This window comes from Rhinolophus sinicus, linkage group LG04 (assembly GCF_036562045.2).
Source record: "Rhinolophus sinicus isolate RSC01 linkage group LG04, ASM3656204v1, whole genome shotgun sequence".
Lineage (NCBI taxonomy): Eukaryota > Metazoa > Chordata > Mammalia > Chiroptera > Rhinolophidae > Rhinolophus > Rhinolophus sinicus.
In genome coordinates this window covers 72446845-72464680 of record NC_133754.1, presented here as the reverse complement: position 1 = coordinate 72464680, position 17836 = coordinate 72446845, and the positions used below count along the sequence as shown (strand labels likewise).

Here is a 17836-nt window from a genome sequence, read left to right as displayed (position 1 = left end):
AGACAAAACTTAAAAGTATCATCTTAATCCACGAACACAAATATCAGAAACAAAAGGCAATTAATGGTCCAGGCAAATATTTTGCTATATTTTGTGTTATGAGTTCTCAGTAGCAAAAAAAGGAAATGGATTTTAGCACAAAAAAAAAACAAAAAAAATTTAAAAAGGAAAATGGATTAAGTTTCAAGTCCTTTGTTCACACAAATAAAAACAGCTGCCAAATATAATCTATGGAGAAGAATATAAGAAAACAGAAAAGAGTAAAAACACTAAAGGACAGCATTTTACTATAGCAAATTACAGTATAATTAAGCATGTTAACAATTTACATATTTAAGAGAGTAATAGCAACAACAGAAAAGCAAATAAGAAAAAGGAAATATTAACAAAGAGTTGCTCATTTAGAGACTTCCCAAGTTAATATTGTGAAGTATACCTTTGAGGGAAATCCACGTTTTCGGCTATATTTCCTATTAGGCCTCAGTTCCCTGTCATTCTGAGGAGGTCTGTCAACTTTCCCTTTTGGACTTGTAGTAACGTCAATGTCTGAAACCTGTTCTTGTGAAGCTGAATTCCCTAGTTTGTCCTCAATGCACGGCCGAATTCTCAGACTAAAAGATGCCTCCTTTATTAAATAGTGTAGCATATTAATTTCTTAACACAAACTCCTGTTTAACATACAAGCCCGCCTTATAAATACAAAAAATTTACCAATCCATCTTTTAAAAAATCAATCCACCCTCCCCCAAGTGGCAATAAGCTTAATTAAGACTTTTAAATTTCTGTACACTAGACTATTGCTTATTGTAATTAAGTATCTTACGCTGGGCAATTCTCAAGCTATATAACAACTGCTGAAGCATATTTTAACATTTATGCTATTAATCAACTTTCATAATATCATGATTTTGTTATAAAAAATTATCTTCACAGTAATCACTATAAGTGCTAGTATATAAATTATAATAATCAACTATACCACTTCCCACCCCACCCAATAGCATTCCTTTACCCACACACCCCCAACCCTTCGATTTCTGCAAGAATGAAATGTGAGGAAGAAATTATTCCCAGCACCACTGTAAATAGAAAAAACAATTTCCCCACAGTAGAATTCATTCTTCAACAACTGTTTGGATCAGGCCTGAGTATCTACTGGTGAAAATAATGTAGTGAAAAAAATTCAAATTTCCTCTTCAAATTAAGAAGGGCAGGAAAGAGAAAGGAGGCAGATAAACTATGCAGGTCAATTCTAAAAGGAAACAAACCCTCCAATTCCTAATGCTGAATAGTATTTGGAACATATCTCAAAAACAAAACATAGACATACATCGTTACCCTTTCACAAGAAAAGTCATTACTGGTAACAGGTTTTCAAGTTTACAAATGCATGATTATAGGTATATCTGTTATGCATAAAATAAAAATGCTAAAAAGCAAACTCGTTTCAAAGCACACTAATTTCTATAAACTAAGTTTATTTCACAAATTTTTCTTCAAAAATAAATTCCTGATTATTTTTTTGAAAGAAGTATTTCAATAAATTTCATTTTGCAGTCAGAAATTATAGTATTTTTTCTCGCTGTGAATGAATCACAATGGAAATGCTAACTTGTCCCATTTTTATCTCCACTTTTCAGTCATCTGATTTATTCCAGTTTTAGGCTAGCCTGAGAAACGAAAAATCCTACTAGCCTTAAAATAACTCCTCAATGGCCAATGAACTTAGAGACTTTTCCAATAGACAATATGCTAAGCAATGATATTCTCTACTTATAGCTCTTACATCCGCGATGAATGTGAACTTTCCCCATGTTCCTCCAAATGAATAAAGCTGTGCTTCATGAAACAAACTAGAAAAACCATGTGTCTGTAAGCTGAAGACCGGAAATTACTAGATTTTAAAATCAACTATTAAAACTATCTTTAATGGTAATAAATAAAACTTTAACTTCCATGTTTAAAAAGAATATATTCAGCATTAATAATTTGAGGGTTTCTTCCCCAAAAAACACTTTGCATTAAGGAATGCTGATAAAAATATCACCTTCAAAAATGGAGGAAAAGTTTAAGTCTTCATTTCTAGCACTTTAATTACCAAAAAGCTGCTTACCGTGGTATCTGAAGCCTCAGACTGCACATCTATGTTTAGCGATGTGCTCTCAGCTACAGAACCAGATCCCACAGCTGAATCTATAGTCCGAACATCCTCCTCCTCATTTTCTCTAGCCTGAAATATTTTAGTGGTATAAATCATACAACTATTAAAAAGGGCAATAAAATGTTATAATGGATGACACGATTTTCTGAAAATATATCAATTCCTCTGAGGTGGCATCAGAATGTCATCAGTACATACACACTGACATGCTACAAAATAACTTAATACATTATTTAAAAGGTCTAAAACTTACAAGGATTTTTTGGAGAAATTTCATATATGACTTTTCTTGTTCTTTAAGGTGGTCTATTAGATGAGTAAGGCGCTCAACATTAGCAGATCTTTCATTTTTTTCTACAAGATCTTCCCGCATGGAACTAGCTTTAGTAATATAGTCACGAATTTGAACCAGCCTGCTTACAATCTGCAGAGGGAAATATTTTTAAAAAGAACATGAAAGTAAACAGTATGTAAAATTTAGCATAACTCATTCAACAGCAACAATTTTATGGATTTTAAATTTCAGATGTAACAACAAAAGATACTTCTAATTCTTGTGTGAATTCATACATGCAAAAGATCTGAATCAAATTTAGAATTTAACCAAAACGTAACTGCCAATAGTAACAGCTCCAACTACTATTAATTTTAAAATTTCAAAATTAGTTTTAATCTATATTACCTAAAAATTTTTATTTATAGAGATGCATACCAAACTATGTTTTTCTAATGTTTATATTTATTTATAAATTTCAAGTAGTATGCTTTTGAAAGCACTTTTAAAAGAATTATATCATAATTTTAAAAAATTCTTACAATAATCTATTAATCCCATTGTTCCCAGACCCCCTTTACTAACAATGGTCAATATAGCATTTGGCAGAAGGTTGATTTACCTCAATATGCCATTTATTTCTATAGTCACTTTGGGTAAAAGAAATTTGCATTATTTTGAATAAATGTGATAGATTAATGATGAGTGTCAGGGAAGTACTTTAATTCTACCTAACTAAAATTCCTATGTACATAACCTAATTTAATTTTTTTTATGTTAATGTTTATACTTTGAGGTTTGTGAAAGCAAAGAGTAAAAGAAGCAAATTTTATGACCTGGCTGCTCTCCATTGCAGGTTCTCCTCTCCCATCTTCTTCAGAGACTTGACAGTTTTGCAAAAGGTCATTACTTAAAGCAGAAGCAAACAACTCTTTACATTGTGCTGATCCAATCACCTCTCTCTTCTGAGGACTTGTAGCAGCATCTTTGCTCTTGTTAGTATTAATCTGCATAGGCAAAAAGTTGAAGGGCTTTCGGTTCTCACTAAGCTGACGTTTGTTGTTAGCAGCTGTTGCTCTACCTTGAGAATCACTTCCAATGCTTCTCTATATATAAAAAAGAAATCAAACCCACAAACATTAATCTTCCAACAATTTTTTAAAAAATATTCCAGTGTACTTAGTTTCACCATCACATACTGATTCGGGAGGTGTGCATATACAGCTTGTAGTAAGATTTGAAACAGCTTCAGATCTACAAAATTCTACTAAAATACCAAAATTTGATTAGTACTTCCAATTTCTAATTTTATCACAGAATTCAATTGATGAATGTAAGCAAGATTAGTCTAAATGAGGTACTAGGACTATGAACCATATTTATAACTCATACTGCTATTCTTCTTTGTCCACAGAATCTTATATAGGCTTTAGTCCCAATGAATCAATGTTAATTAATATGAACATCAGCATAACAATGTGTCTTTAAGAAGCACTACCTGAAAAAGTACTTAGCTCAGTGCCTGGCATACAGTAAGTGTTCAACAATTAGTAAATAGATGACTAAATGATATATGATCACTATCTTCACCATACTAGACTTGATCTACCTTTATCCATATTTGGAAACCTGTTTATCTTTGTCAAGTATAGATGTGATAGTAAATTATCTGTTACAAGTTCATTATCATTTCTACTTGCTCTTAGTTCTAAACTTTATTTCAGTGATTACAAATACGAACTATAGTTTTACTCTAAACTTGAGGTTATCCAGAACATTCCACTATGAGCCAATACTAAATATTCTAAACTGGATCTTCCCTTGTCCTTAATAGCATTCTTATTCAGTACTACCATGCAAAATTTAGTTTCATAACGAAATTGTTTAAGTTAGTCAGATCCTATAGTAATAAAGTCCAGAAAGACTTGTCCTTAGCAAGTTTAGAAATAAGACTCTGTTGCCCTTCAAAGAACACAGTACCATAACCACTGATTAAAATTCTTTTCACATGCACAGAAACTAAGAAAAGGAAATAAACAGCTCAGTATTTTATTCTTAAGACAAATGATTAATCCATTTCAAAATTTCCCCCCGTTATGACTTGATTTTTAAAATAATTCACAAACCTGATCTAAGTCACTGAAGTTTATCCGCTGTTTAAGTTTCTCTAACTCGGCTTGCTCTGGGACAGACATCTGCGTCATGTATCTACTATGTGGAAACGTATGTGGAGTCTTTGTTCTTCGCCTTCCAACTCCTGGTGATGACTCCGGAGAAATAGCATTTGTTACTCTCTTATCACTTTCTACACCAAACTTTTTCTTATTCTTTTCTGATGATCTATTTGCCTTCTTCTGTTGGCCACCCCAATCCTTTAAAAAAGTAAAGGCAAGAGTTACTATGTCCGCTACCAAACCAGGAAAATAATTTGGTATGCTGAAAAAAAACGTTGGTCAGTCTTAAAAATGGCAAAACACTGTTCACATAAACACAGTCCTAGGGACAATTATTTGCTTCTACTAACCAATTTCCCACTATGTCTAGCCTAAATTTCTTGGATTGTTCTTCAAAAAATAGATTACTTTCCTTTTCATAGATCATTAACAAATGTAAACCCCCAAATTCCAACCCTAGACAGTCTATTTTCAAAAGCATTTTTAGAAATGGTTCTTTACTACTTATAATTAAATAATGAAATGAATTCTAGATACTTTTACTGACTTCCTTTAAAGTCACTATGTATAAGAAAACAGACCTATAATCAACTCGAGTTCTAAAGTAAAGTTTTCTGGAAAAATGCTCCACTGTGTGACCCTAGGCAATTAACTTCCCAGTCGCAGTTTCTTAATCTCTAGAAGTGTCACCTTTAAAACACAATTAAAAATAGCATACATAAAAACACAGTGCCTAGTACATGGTAAGCATATATATAACATTTTTTATAGGCAACAATGCATTGTATAAGATCTGATAAAAAACACTTGTTCATCTAAAACACATTTTTATGTACTTAATTATACCCACATAACCTAACTCATTCAACAAAAAAAGTCTATCAAATCCCACCAAACAATTTTGTTAGCTTTTGCTAGTAAAACCTTTGGGAGATCCTCCTCATTTACAAAACTCCCTTCTCTACAAACTGTCCCTCTACCCCAACCCATGTGTGGGTGTTCCTGCCAACCTCTTGTTCTACCTACCCAACCCCATCCTGACCATAGCTGACTGAAAAAGGGATGCGTATCTAATTCAAATTGGGAAAATCATATTTTAAAATTTCAAATTGTAGCTAAGAGATTACTAGTCAGTATATAATTGCAGCCATAACTGAAAACCTTAGAATGAAAAGGCGGCTCCATGTGGACAAGAGAGAAAGCTGGTCTGTGAAGAAACAGCTGTGTTAAGCAGAGGCACTTAAAAGCAGAGAAAAGCAGAGTAAGGGCAGCAAAAAATTAATTCTTGACAACCTTCTAGTTCTTTTTTCCAATCCCTTCCTAAAACCCAGCTTTATTCCTTTTAATTGTTTTCCATAAAACATCTTTACATCCTTATTTTAAAAACCTTCCTTTTTTGGTTTAAGCTAACTCAAGTGATATCTGCTACCTGCAAACAAAAATATCTTCAACTAATATCTTGTGTCAGTTAATAGCTTGGCCAGCAAGTAAAAATATGTTTGCTTTACAAACATACAAAGTGAGTTCTATTTGGCTAAGTAAGGGAAAGTTGTGTTTTAATACTACTAATACAACTATCAATAAGACATCATACCATATTGTTGAGTCGGTCATCAACACTCTCATTGCTCCAGTTTGGTAAATCCTGGTCATTCACACCTTCTTCAAAAGGATCTCCTCCTGTGGCCATACTGGCTTTAACAATTAACTTTCTGTAAAACAAGTGAAAACTAACCTTTTTAACACATAAAAACAAACTCTAATTTTTAAACCATTCCATGAAGCTTAGCAATATAAAGGAATCTCAGAAAAGTTGATTTTATAAAATAAAAAGAGGCACCGTCAACCACTCATCACGAACAAATTGATTTAGCAGTTGAAGGCATATTATGATTAACATGAGTTAAACAGCTGGAGTGTCGGTGAGGGGAAGGAAAACCTCAGAATATACACTAAGTGTACTGGCCTGAAAGCTTTTAAGATTATTGTACTTAATTTATTCAATACAGTCCTAAAAGGTAACAAGGTAAGAAAAAGTTATTAATAGCTAGAACCAAAAGTGCTCTTAGCAAAGAACCTAAAGACCCCCACTCCCCAAAGACCTGGGCATTCATTTTGTGTCGAAGATTCAGAAGGCAAAACTGCTCTGCATGAAACATGGAGAAAGGTTTGGTTTTACTAGGAAGCAAAGTAATGGTAAGTAAGATGAGAAGAAGGCAGGAAGAAAGAAGTAGGACTAAGTGCAAAGACAGTGGCTAAAAACACTTTAAAAATATTAGTGTCTACTATCCTATTTTAAATTGTATTGTGGAGATTTTGTGAAAATCAAGGAAGATAGTAAAGAATTTCATACCTGGGTCAGAGAGATGAGAAACAGAAGCAGCAATGGTAGAAGCAGAGGTTCAGAAGCAGAGATGATCATGAGAAACTAAGATCTCTACATATTTGGTGGAAGACTTTGGATTTCCATTGGGAGTGGAACTGCACAGGTTAGAGGACTGAGTGAAAGAAGAGATGGTGAGATAACTTTATCATTCAAGGGAAGGGAAGGCCATTAGACATCAGGGTTATAATAGATTTCTCATTTTACAAACAGTAACACTAACATTCAAAGGAGTTACCGTGTTCCCCCAAACAAAAAACCTAGCCAGACAATCAGCTCTAATGCATCTTTTGGAGCAAAAATTAATATAAGACCCGCTCTTATTTTACTGTAAGACCCAGTCTTATATTAAGCAAAAGACGCATTAGAGCTGATTGTCTGGTTATGTTCGGGAAACACAGTAGATAACTTTGCCAAGGTCATTCAGCTAAAAACGTCAAAGGAATACAAATCCCAGGCGCTTGGATTCTAAGATCCTACTTTATCCCACTCATGAGAGCACAATATTAAAAGGGTTATCATCCACGACAAAGTAGTATTTATCAAATGGATGCTTTAACGCTAGAATATCTATTAGAATAATATATTAACAGACGAAGTAGTAGGTTAAATTTTATGTTCTCGAAATAAATGATGTAATAAAATTCAACACTTCAAATTTGGAAAAGAAAAAAATCTTAAAAAGTACAATACATTGACACTTTCTTACAGTTGTATGTACTTTATAGTTTGTTTTTTTCAAGGAGTATATATTACTTTAATAAATTTCTACAGAGTTGAAAGAAGTATTGCTTTAAACCAGTAATTTTAAAATAAGACATGAAGGACATCCCTATTACAATAAAGACCAAAACAAGAATGCCATTTATTAGTTATTTAGCACTGTTTTGAAAGTTCTAAACAACAGAAAAATATGAAAGCAATATTTATATTGAAAAGAGAAAAGGTGGCACTCTTAAAGAAGATGCACTTAAAAACCTAGAGAACTTCAAAACGCCACCAACAGCCTCTTAAAAAATATACCAGGGGAAAATAATCACTTATAGTACTGATAAAAAAATAAAGTATCTAGGAATAACATAATTTTGCCCTATGTGAAGAAGCACTATTAAACTCTAAAAAAAAACAAACAGAATTTCAATAAATCAAAAACCAAACTACCTTCCTGGTGGGAAGACAAACATTATAAACATACCATTTTTTTCTAAATGTATAGGCTTAATAAACCCACTGGGATTCTTCTTGGAATTTGACAAAGCAAGTCAGAATAAACAAGCCAGAAAAAAATTTTAATATCTGAAAAATGAAAGCAAGAGCAAGAGTAGCAACAGTAGAGGTTGGGAGAGTAAGATATTCAACCACATTAAGCGGCTACATAGCCAAATTAGTACCAGCCCCCCCAAAAAAATCTTCAAATATACCCAATTAGAAAAAAATGAGAAAAATCAATTATATCTAACATCTATATATTGGTATTTACTATATGTGTAAGCATATATATATATATATATATACACACACATATATATACATATATATACATATATATGTATATATATGCCAAGTCCCATGCTAAATATTTTATGTGCATTTTATCAATTAATCTTTACAATTTTATGATGTAGGATTACTTAATTGATGGGACAATTTGCTAACTATTTTGAAAAAGATTTAGAGCTTTACCAGCCTTTCTTTAACTGATATTCTTCATTTCAAACATAGAACACAGAAAAATGATTTGAATGACTGTTTTTTCAATTCTTCCAAGGATGGTACATACCCAGTACCATCCCAGACACAAAAGAGGAATTAATTCACAGTAAACAATGGATGCCTTAGAGCATTAAGTTTAATTCTTTCCAATTGAGAAAGGCTGCCTTAATACCATAACACCAAGATAGTAAGTAGATAAAAAATAGATAGATAACATTTTAAAAGTCAAACAACAGACAAATAAGAAAATAGAATGGCCTTTAAAAAGAGAGATCTTACTAATTTGGAAAGCAGAAATAAAAAGACAACAATCTCAACAGATTTTAGTCACATAAAAGTGAATCCTAAGTATGCTGAGAATAAACAGTAAATGACAAACTGGGGAAAAAAATTATAAAAGAAATGTATACAGTTATTATCTTTACTACATGAAGAATTTGTTAAAAATTAATAACACAAATATCACTAAAAAAAAAAAAAGAAAGAAAACCCAAAAAAATAAGTATGATTGGGCAATTTACAAAGAAATCAGTAAACGTAAAATGATAAAAATATTAATAAAGTCCAGTAGAAAATTAAAATAAGGGACTATTAAATTTACTCAGTATTACCTAATACTAATGACAGCAAAGGGAAACCAGAATTCTGTCACTATGGTGAGAATTTAAACTCCTATAACCTTTCTGAAATGCATTTTGGCGATACTGTATCAAGAATTAAAATTGAGTTTTGACAGTAGCTAGTCTAAAGAAACAATCTTAAATATGGAGGGGGCACTATAAGGAAGGAAATTATTTATTATGCTGTAATTTTGGTCCACTGCAAATAAACTAAATATCAAACGATAGCCTGAATGCCATTAGACAAGAATACCCTTCAAAACACATAATTATGAAGGCTGAACAATACTGCCTGTTTATATCATATAGTGTAAAAGAGGAAAAAAGCATGAAAAATTGCACACAGATTTTAAGAAAATACGCATATACTAAAATGCTTGCATGAAAGAAATTGTCAGTTACAGGGCTAAGAATATGATGATTTTTCCTCTTTCCTCTGTCTTTATCAATTTTCAGCAATACCTTATTTTTTATACTGGAAATATACTTAAGAATTTGACAAAATAATTGATACCCGTAGAGAAATATGTCTGGTGAACTGAAATGACCCATTTAAATAACTCAACATTTTGCAACTAGGAGCTCAAAAAATACATTTGCAGTAAAGGTGATACTGTATTTAAAAGTACTAAACGCAAACTGTCTAAAATTGTAAATTAAAATGGAAATTAAGGTTACTTAAGTAAAAACTCTTACGTATCAATTTTTTCTCAAAATAGAGATTGTTATACTTTCTATCAGTAGAGTAATAAAGCAAATTTACTTAAGATAAACTTATTAAAAATGTATTTGGAGAAATGTTTTATATCCTATCTTTATATTATGATAAATTCCCCCTAAAATGAAGAGCTGTTTCTAAGGATCCATTTATAGGCCAATGACTGAACACTATTAAAATAAGTTTCTAAAACAATTTAAATACATTGAAATTAATTTGGGGAAAAGACATCAAATATTTTCTAAATCTTTTTTAAAAGACTATTTACCAAGCAAAGTCTCTTAGTTTACAAAATAAACAACTTTGTCTACTGCTATATTGTGATTGACATACGAGGTCTCATAAACAATTAGAATATTTAATAACAAAGTGATAAAAAAAGTGTTTAAAAGGCACATCCCTATATAAATAAAATTATTAGTATGAAGCTAAATAACTGCATGTGGATCAATATTCATTACGTTAACATTCAGCTGATTTCTCTAAGCGAGTAACTATCTCCCCATATAACAGTTAAAAAATAAAGGCAAGTCATTTCTCTCTTCTTCATGCCAACATCTCTAACCACCTCAAAGTCACCATTAAAAATATAGTATTTCTACCTTTTCAATTTTATTCTGTAACATACTAATATAAACTATCCAGAGCATGAGAAACATGATTAGCTTTAGACAGGCAGAGAAACATCTCTTCACAGAAAGAAAAAGGGAAAGGGAAAAAGGAATTGGATAAGGCTGGTTAGCAGATTTTGTGGTTGGAAGTTCAGGGAGTTCCTAAGTGATATGAAGTAGAAAGAATTATTCTTTAAATGTGAGAAGGTGAGATGGCAGTGTCTGAAAGATTTGAGAAAAGTAGGAAACAGAGAATGATGGGAGCATTAAGGACCCAGGTAAGAGCAGAGAACATTCACTCATCTCACTTATCCGCAGTGTTAATTTTTTTTCCCCCAGCAGTTCTCATCAGCCTTGATATAAACACTCCATTGAATCCATCCAAGGTTGGGATTTTTCCAGGCAAGTTTAACGGACAATGAGACTGAAAAGGTGAAACCATTGGAATACAATTGGTGGTGCAAGTGATGGGTGATGGTATGGGGATAAAAGGAAAATTCTACTTTAAAAAAGCACTTCTAGGCATCCTCTGACCTACTAAACTACGTTGAAATTACTATTTATAAGTTTCATTTAGCTATTTATGACAGCCTTATTTGGCTCTTATCTGCAGATACAAAATGCAAAAACACAATTTATAAGCTACTTTCAGTGAGTGATCTTTTTGAAGCAAATCCTGTTGCAGAATTCATTACAGCAAAGTGTCATATACTGGGGGTGCCAAAAAAATGTATACACATGACTTGTATTCATCTTTTGTTATCGGTATATATTATTACAATTTTAATAGTTTCTTTTTTTCTTAAAATGTATATGCATTTTTTGGTACCCTCTGTATATCTAGTAAGTAGAATATCACAGCATAATTGCCATGAAAATGCCTATGACTAAGGTTTACTTTTGGTTTTGGTTTTGTCTTGTGCCGTTTTATTAGACTGGAAAAAAGCTCTTGAGATTGTCCCACCAGCAAAATATGTAAGTGGGAAAGGGAATGGACGGTGCCACAGGTATGATCAAAATTAAGTAAACCTGAATTCTGATTATAAAATGAATCCGTCTGCACTCAAGTTACCATCTTTAGTTTATAAGTGGATATATTTTAAACTGTGGAAAGATTCCCAAGTCACTGTGAACACGCTTAACGATTTGGATTCTGACATTTTTTGGTTTCCATTTTCAGATAATTTCAGAGTAAAATCCTGATCAGTTACAGGGGCGATATTTCGTTTGCTGACCTGCTTCATTTCTTGTCGACTATAAAGTTTCAGTTGCAGTGGTGAGTCGAAGGTGCAGCTTAACTATGAAACGAGATATGCACGAGGGGTGAGGGGAAACTGGGGCCTCTTCACCCCTTACTTTCCTGTATTTATTTCACGAGGTGCCCCAGCCCCGTGTCCCACTGCCCGCAGACATCCCTCCAGCGAGAACTAAGGTTTACTTTTAAAGTAAGAACACAAAGAAGAAATTCAAAGAAATTAAGTAATCAAGAAAAAAGATTATTTTCCTAAAATCTTTAAAGTTCAGATATTATTTCTTAAATGCAATAAATTATTCATAATCGTCTCTTATCAATTGACCACTGTAAATCAAGGTTTTAGAAATATTCATCCAAATAAAATAATGTATCAAGTATAGTTTTTTCCAAAATATTTACTTAAAATCAGAAATACCCAAAGCTGGCATTTTATGTATCTGTACAAATTTTCTAAACATTGCATAATTTGGGGTATTTCTTTTACAAATCATAAAAAGGAAATACTGCGTACAGTTTTGAAAGTCTCAATACAGTGTACAATAAGCACTTTTAATGGAAACTGAGGAAAACAAAATGCATTACGTGTTTGGTATTACATCCGTTTTCTATCTGTTCCCAAACATTCCTATTTCTTTGGCTTCAATAAAATTCCAATCCCTCTGAAAGCACTATTTCCTTGGAAATAATTTATAAAAAATGCTACTCTTCCTAATCTTCCAGATTCATGGGGAAAGGCTACCATCTGCAGACCTTTTTTATTTAACTAATGCTTAATTTTCCTCTTTTGAACACATTAGCCATCAAAAATATCACTCCCCTATCTTGGGCACCATTTCCCACTCTCCTCCCCAAGAAAATCTTGCAATTTTGATAACCACTAGCTCATGGTTTCACTCTCCACTTCATTCCCTGCTTGCATGACCTGAACATCTGCAATGATGTTTCTAAGACTCTGGACTCAATTCCAATGTCCATCTCATCTTCTCTATTCCAATACTGTTTTCACTCTGAAGTGGTAATTTGTTCAAGATCCTGAACTTCTGAAGTCCCTCTTTCTGATCATAAATTCTTGTATTCTAGCTCTCATTTTCTCATTCCTGCTGAACCTGCTCTCGACCCTGTCATTTCTCTCTCCAGGAATCCACCCAAGTGAGCCATACCAAAAGTACCTTGTTAGCATCCCTGACTTCCTTACCTATTTGCCCATTCTGCCAAACCAATCCTCTCACACTGTCAAGCAGTGGGGAAAAGTTATAAAGTGGTACTTCCTGTGTCCACCATAAGGTATACTAAGCTATACTGTACACACACACGTGCGGACGCACACACACGAACATTTTCAAAATGTCAACTTAATCCATGAGTTAAGACATCTGGGCTATTTCACTCACTGCCGTATCTCCAGTACATTAAGTAGCATATGGAGGCACTCAATTAAATTTGTAAGATGAATGTATTGCTATGTATCCCTTGTTGGCTTATTGAATTCCCTAGCGTGGTAATTCCAAATGCTTCATGTTTCGTTCCAAGTCTCAAATACACTTGCCTCCTTCACAAATAGCCAAATCCCCTATCGAGAAAACCAAGGTCTTCTAATGTGAGTTGACTCAATAGCCCTGTTTTTGTTTCATCTTATCCACCTTCCCTAATGTGTTAAAAGGAAAATTAGTTTATATCTGATCCTATAATTCTTTTACCAGATTCCTACCATATACTCTTGTTAAAAACTCTAATACACACACTAATATTTGACATTTCCCGAGTTCAATTTTTCTTGTCCTACTTTGTTATAGTATTCCAATTAAAAAAGAAAATACTACTGAAAATTACAAATAAGCTACAAATCTACCGTCAGTCCTTATTTTCTCATGAGGGTCAGTTTATTTCGTAATAGAGCTGAAGAGCTGTCTGATTTCCTTGAAAGCAAGAACATACTAAAAAAATTTTTTAAGTGGGCTGTCCTAAAATTTTACCAGAATTAAATTCAGACTGTCTGAGATTTTCTTCAAAGAACATTTTGAAAACTCTTTTAACAAAAATTTCTTCTAATCCCCATCCATTAGTCATTTAATATCTAAGTTGTTCTTAGCAAACTTCAGTTTCCCTCAATGAACTTATACTGACTTTTTTCTTCTGGTCAGAGAATATCTTTACCTAACTGGCATTTGATAATGAGTATGCATTAAAACTAATGTTTAAAGTAATTTTATAAAGCTAAAAGAAAAAACAAAACTTCAGTCAGTAATATATGTAACAACCTCAAAAAGTAAAGTTTTTGAATAAAAAATAGGAACAGCTAATTAATAGAAAAGTTGTAAAAGATAACTTTAAGATGAAATGATTTGGCTATCCAAACAGCTGTTATATGACAAATTCAAACTCAAATGGACTGAAAAAATTCTATGAAGACAAAGACATTTCAAAAGGTATTACATAAACTATTCTAGTATTTTATAATTAGGAATGGCATGGCTCCTTTCTAACAAAAGTATGAAGTCAGACTAAAGTGGCATGCCAAAAAGCAGGGCAAACAGGGCAGCAAACCCAGATGGTCTGTTTACTAAGAGAGGGCCTCAACCAGGCACTGGTATTTTGACAGCATTCTCCATCCTAAAGTATCCCTCTACTTCAATAGGAAGGACGATGCATATATAAAGATGTCAAATTACCTGTTAGAAACTAGTTTTTGCAGCTCAGAAACACCTCTTTTCCTGCTTCACACTTCAAAGCTGCTGCCTGCTTTTGATTAAAAAAAAAACAAAAACCTTCAATAAATTATTTACACTTGAAGTATAGAATAACAAATACATTTATAACCTAAAATACGTTTAGAAAACCAAAGGAAAGAAAAAATCCAGTATTTTAAACTTGTTACTTCAATCCTTTTGAAAAACAACGTGATGATATACATAAATATTTAAATCCTCTAAACTTACAAGATCCTACCAAACAACAATCTGATACCTACTTTGGAATGTAAGGCCAATGGTTAACTCTAATTATGTAAAGATCCATGCCAAAGTTTACTTTTCGGATTGATCAAGTCCTTAACTTCCTATCACTCAAACGATTCAGGAACTTTGCCTATCCGATGAAGAAAAAACGTTTATTTAAAGCTAGGTTTCATAACAACCTTGTCACTACATAAACACCAGGTTTGCCTTCAGTTCAAAAACTCAGTCTTTTAATGGTTTCCTTCCCTATCACGGGGAAGGTGATAGAGAAAGGAATGAGCAGGTGCACCGGGGAGCTCTACAACACCCACTCCAGTAACTAGAGAATACCAGTAGGCGGAGTCTGGAAAGCAGTTATGGGGTGGGGGTGGTAGGGGCGCCCAGAAAGCCCGCTTCTTCCAGCGCCAAAACACGATCCGTCACCAGCAGGGCACATGAGGTACACCTCAAAACAGCCAAAAAAAAAAAAAAAAAAAAAACTTTTTTTTACCCCCAGACAATGCTAACTCCTGAAGCCGCGGGATGAAAAGTTTGGAGGACCCGTCTCACTAGTGGGGCCTACTACCTTCTCCCCAAACACCAGTTTCTGCAAAGCAAGCAACGTTTTCCGAAACCCATTTGGCGTTTAGTTTTCCCCATACTGGACTCATTCCAACTGGAGTGCAGTAAGGGATGGAGAAGGGAAGAAATGGGAGGAAGGTAGGTAAGAGCTATTAACATTCTCCTCGCAAGTATAAAGCACCACTTAGCCCAAGTCAGGAACGCCTCCCGCGCGGCCCTTTTGCTCTAATACCCGAAACAGCAGAAATCCCGCTGCTCACAGCCTAACCCAAAAGTCGCCTCGCTCCTCACCCGTCCTATCTCACCCGATCTGGACATTAAATGCCCCCACAGAATGGAATTGGTGGGGTGAGGTGGAGGGGGCGCAATGACGAAGACTGGCCACTAAGTCCTTGCTATGGAAAAGTAGACCCCCTGCCTCTGGGAACCAAACCACAGCCCCAGCTCCGCTTCCTCGGCTTGCAAGGGATATTCCTGGAGCACCCGGGACGCAAGGCGGCCTCCCCCTCAGGGCCAGAAAAAAAACAAAGGGGCGAGGACGCAAGAAGGGGGATCCGCAGTCGCTAACGAGTCTCCAGATGCTCACCCGGAGATCGCGTCGGTTAGTCCCGCGGAGGGAGCGGACTGTCGGCCCAGGCAACAGGAAGACCCAGGAGCCCACGGAGACGCGTGGGCCCGAAGCCAGGCCCTACAGGGTCAACTGTCCCAGAACTGTTGCTCTCCCGCCCCTGCGCGCCGCGCTGCCCTCGGTTGCCAAGGGCTGGGGACGCGCAGGCATTACCTGTAAACGAAACAGCCGCTCCTGCCGAGGGCGGAGTAGCGGTCAGCCCCCACGACCCGCCACCGACAGCGGTCCTCCCTGACAGACCACAGCAGGGGGAGTCCTCAAGTCCCCTGGCTGCCTACGGCCCAATGGCCGCCTTTCCTACTTTAGCTAGTCGGCGCCAACCACCGCAGCCACCGCCATCTTAGGATCTCATTGTGGTGGGAGAAGAGGGGCGGGGGACTGCAGAGGGGGCAAGCGCGGTGGGACGTGCGCCGTCTCCTCGGCAACGGCCGCGCGCAGGCGAGCACTCTCCCGGGCCGAAGCCGCAGTGCGATCAACGCTCTGGACTGGAATCATGTGACCCGCCGGAGTCTGGTATCAACCCCTGGCTCTTCAGCCAGACTCCAATTACACCAACGAACAACCAGAGACTACATATCCCAGAATACCAGCTCGACCCCGGGATGTAAGCTCCGGCCCATCCGCCACGAGGGAGAGGAATACAAATCCCAGCGTACTATGCGGTTTCCGGCGCTGGTCGGCGGAACGAGGGAGTCGAGGCCCGAGCGGAAGTGGATTGCCCCACCCCCCTCACGGCCCCGCACCCCCCAACTCCTTCATGGAGGCTGGAAAAACAGCGTGGGTGCCTTCTTGTTTTCCGTGGGGGTGTCAGCTCCGGACGGTGCCGGAAGGAGGACAAAAGACCAAAGACAGAGATAGCTTTTCTAGTCCCTGTCCACCCACATCCTGGTCACGAAAGGATGGAAACAAAACGGTCTTTGCTATCTCGCCCTAGGTTTATAGGTGAAGGATAAAGCCACGGGAGTTAATTGGCTTGAAGTCATACAGTTAATGGGAGAATTATAAATGTTGATTAATACCACCTTGGGTTAATGTCCTACTTTTTCCTTAGAAGAACCAGATGATTTACATCAAATATTATATCGAGAAATTTTCTCTAAAACTATACACTGACTTCTTTACGCTCCTCTCAGCTGCAGATTTTTTAAGGTTAGTAAGTTGATAGGTTCTCTCGTAAAACAACAAAATACAACAAAGGGATAATTAAGGCTTTCAGCGTGCCTACCTGAGAAGTTAAAACACCAGTCAATATTACTTGAGTGTAAGGGCATTCTCTTTTTAGACAGTTTGTAATTGTAGGATAAGTTTGTTTTAAGCAAAAGGAGGAATGAGGAATGGGTGTGGGGACAGTCGCAGAGAGTAGTTTTCAGGCTCTGGGCCTCACGTGGAAAGCTGCTGGCTCAGTTAATAAGTGGCCATCAGCTGTAACCAGTTAGCCATTAGCCACTGATACAACTGCCATGGCTAGGCTGGCAAAGGGATTGGTTGGTTGGTTGGCAGAGAAGCAGACAGCGGATTGCGCGTAGTGTCCTGTGAGGCGGCCTGTGGAGCCTCTAGTCCCGCTCCCCACATAAGAACGCAGTATATGGCTAGGCCAAAAAAGAACACCCATGGAGCCATAGGTAGGGGAGTCATATCACTATAGCAGGGGTGTCCAAACTTTTTTCAACGTTTTTAACCAAGGGCCATATGCAGTAAAATACACAAACAGCCGGGCCACTCACTCGAGGTGAAGTATGTATTGCCTCACCTGGTTTATTTAAGTAAACTAAATATATTTTTGG

The 17836-nt window shown here is 35.9% G+C and overlaps 1 protein-coding gene across 48 annotated transcripts in view; it reads right to left on the bottom strand.

Moving 5' to 3' along the window:
* The window catches only part of PCM1 (pericentriolar material 1), a 78868-nt gene extending 62210 nt beyond the window's left edge, over positions 1–16658 (bottom strand). For 7 of the 48 annotated variants that reach the window (XM_019737978.2, XM_074329733.1, XM_019737985.2 and 4 more), the window contains exons 1-9: positions 16206–16550; positions 14579–14648; positions 6963–7107; positions 6204–6321; positions 4562–4807; positions 3272–3541; positions 2415–2585; positions 2114–2230; positions 437–625 (exon numbers count right to left, since the gene is read on the bottom strand). In XM_019737978.2, the coding sequence (XP_019593537.2) occupies positions 437–625; positions 2114–2230; positions 2415–2585; positions 3272–3541; positions 4562–4807; positions 6204–6299 (1089 nt within the window). In that variant the 5' untranslated portion in view covers positions 6300–6321; positions 6963–7107; positions 14579–14648; positions 16206–16550. Of the gene's footprint in view, positions 1–436; positions 626–2113; positions 2231–2414; positions 2586–3271; positions 3542–4561; positions 4808–6203; positions 6322–6962; positions 7108–14578; positions 14649–16010 lie in introns of all 48 variants that reach the window. The other 41 variants (XM_074329749.1, XM_074329759.1, XM_019737983.2 and 38 more) reach the window with 32 other exon arrangements.
* Between the last annotated feature and the right edge of the window lie 1178 nt (positions 16659–17836).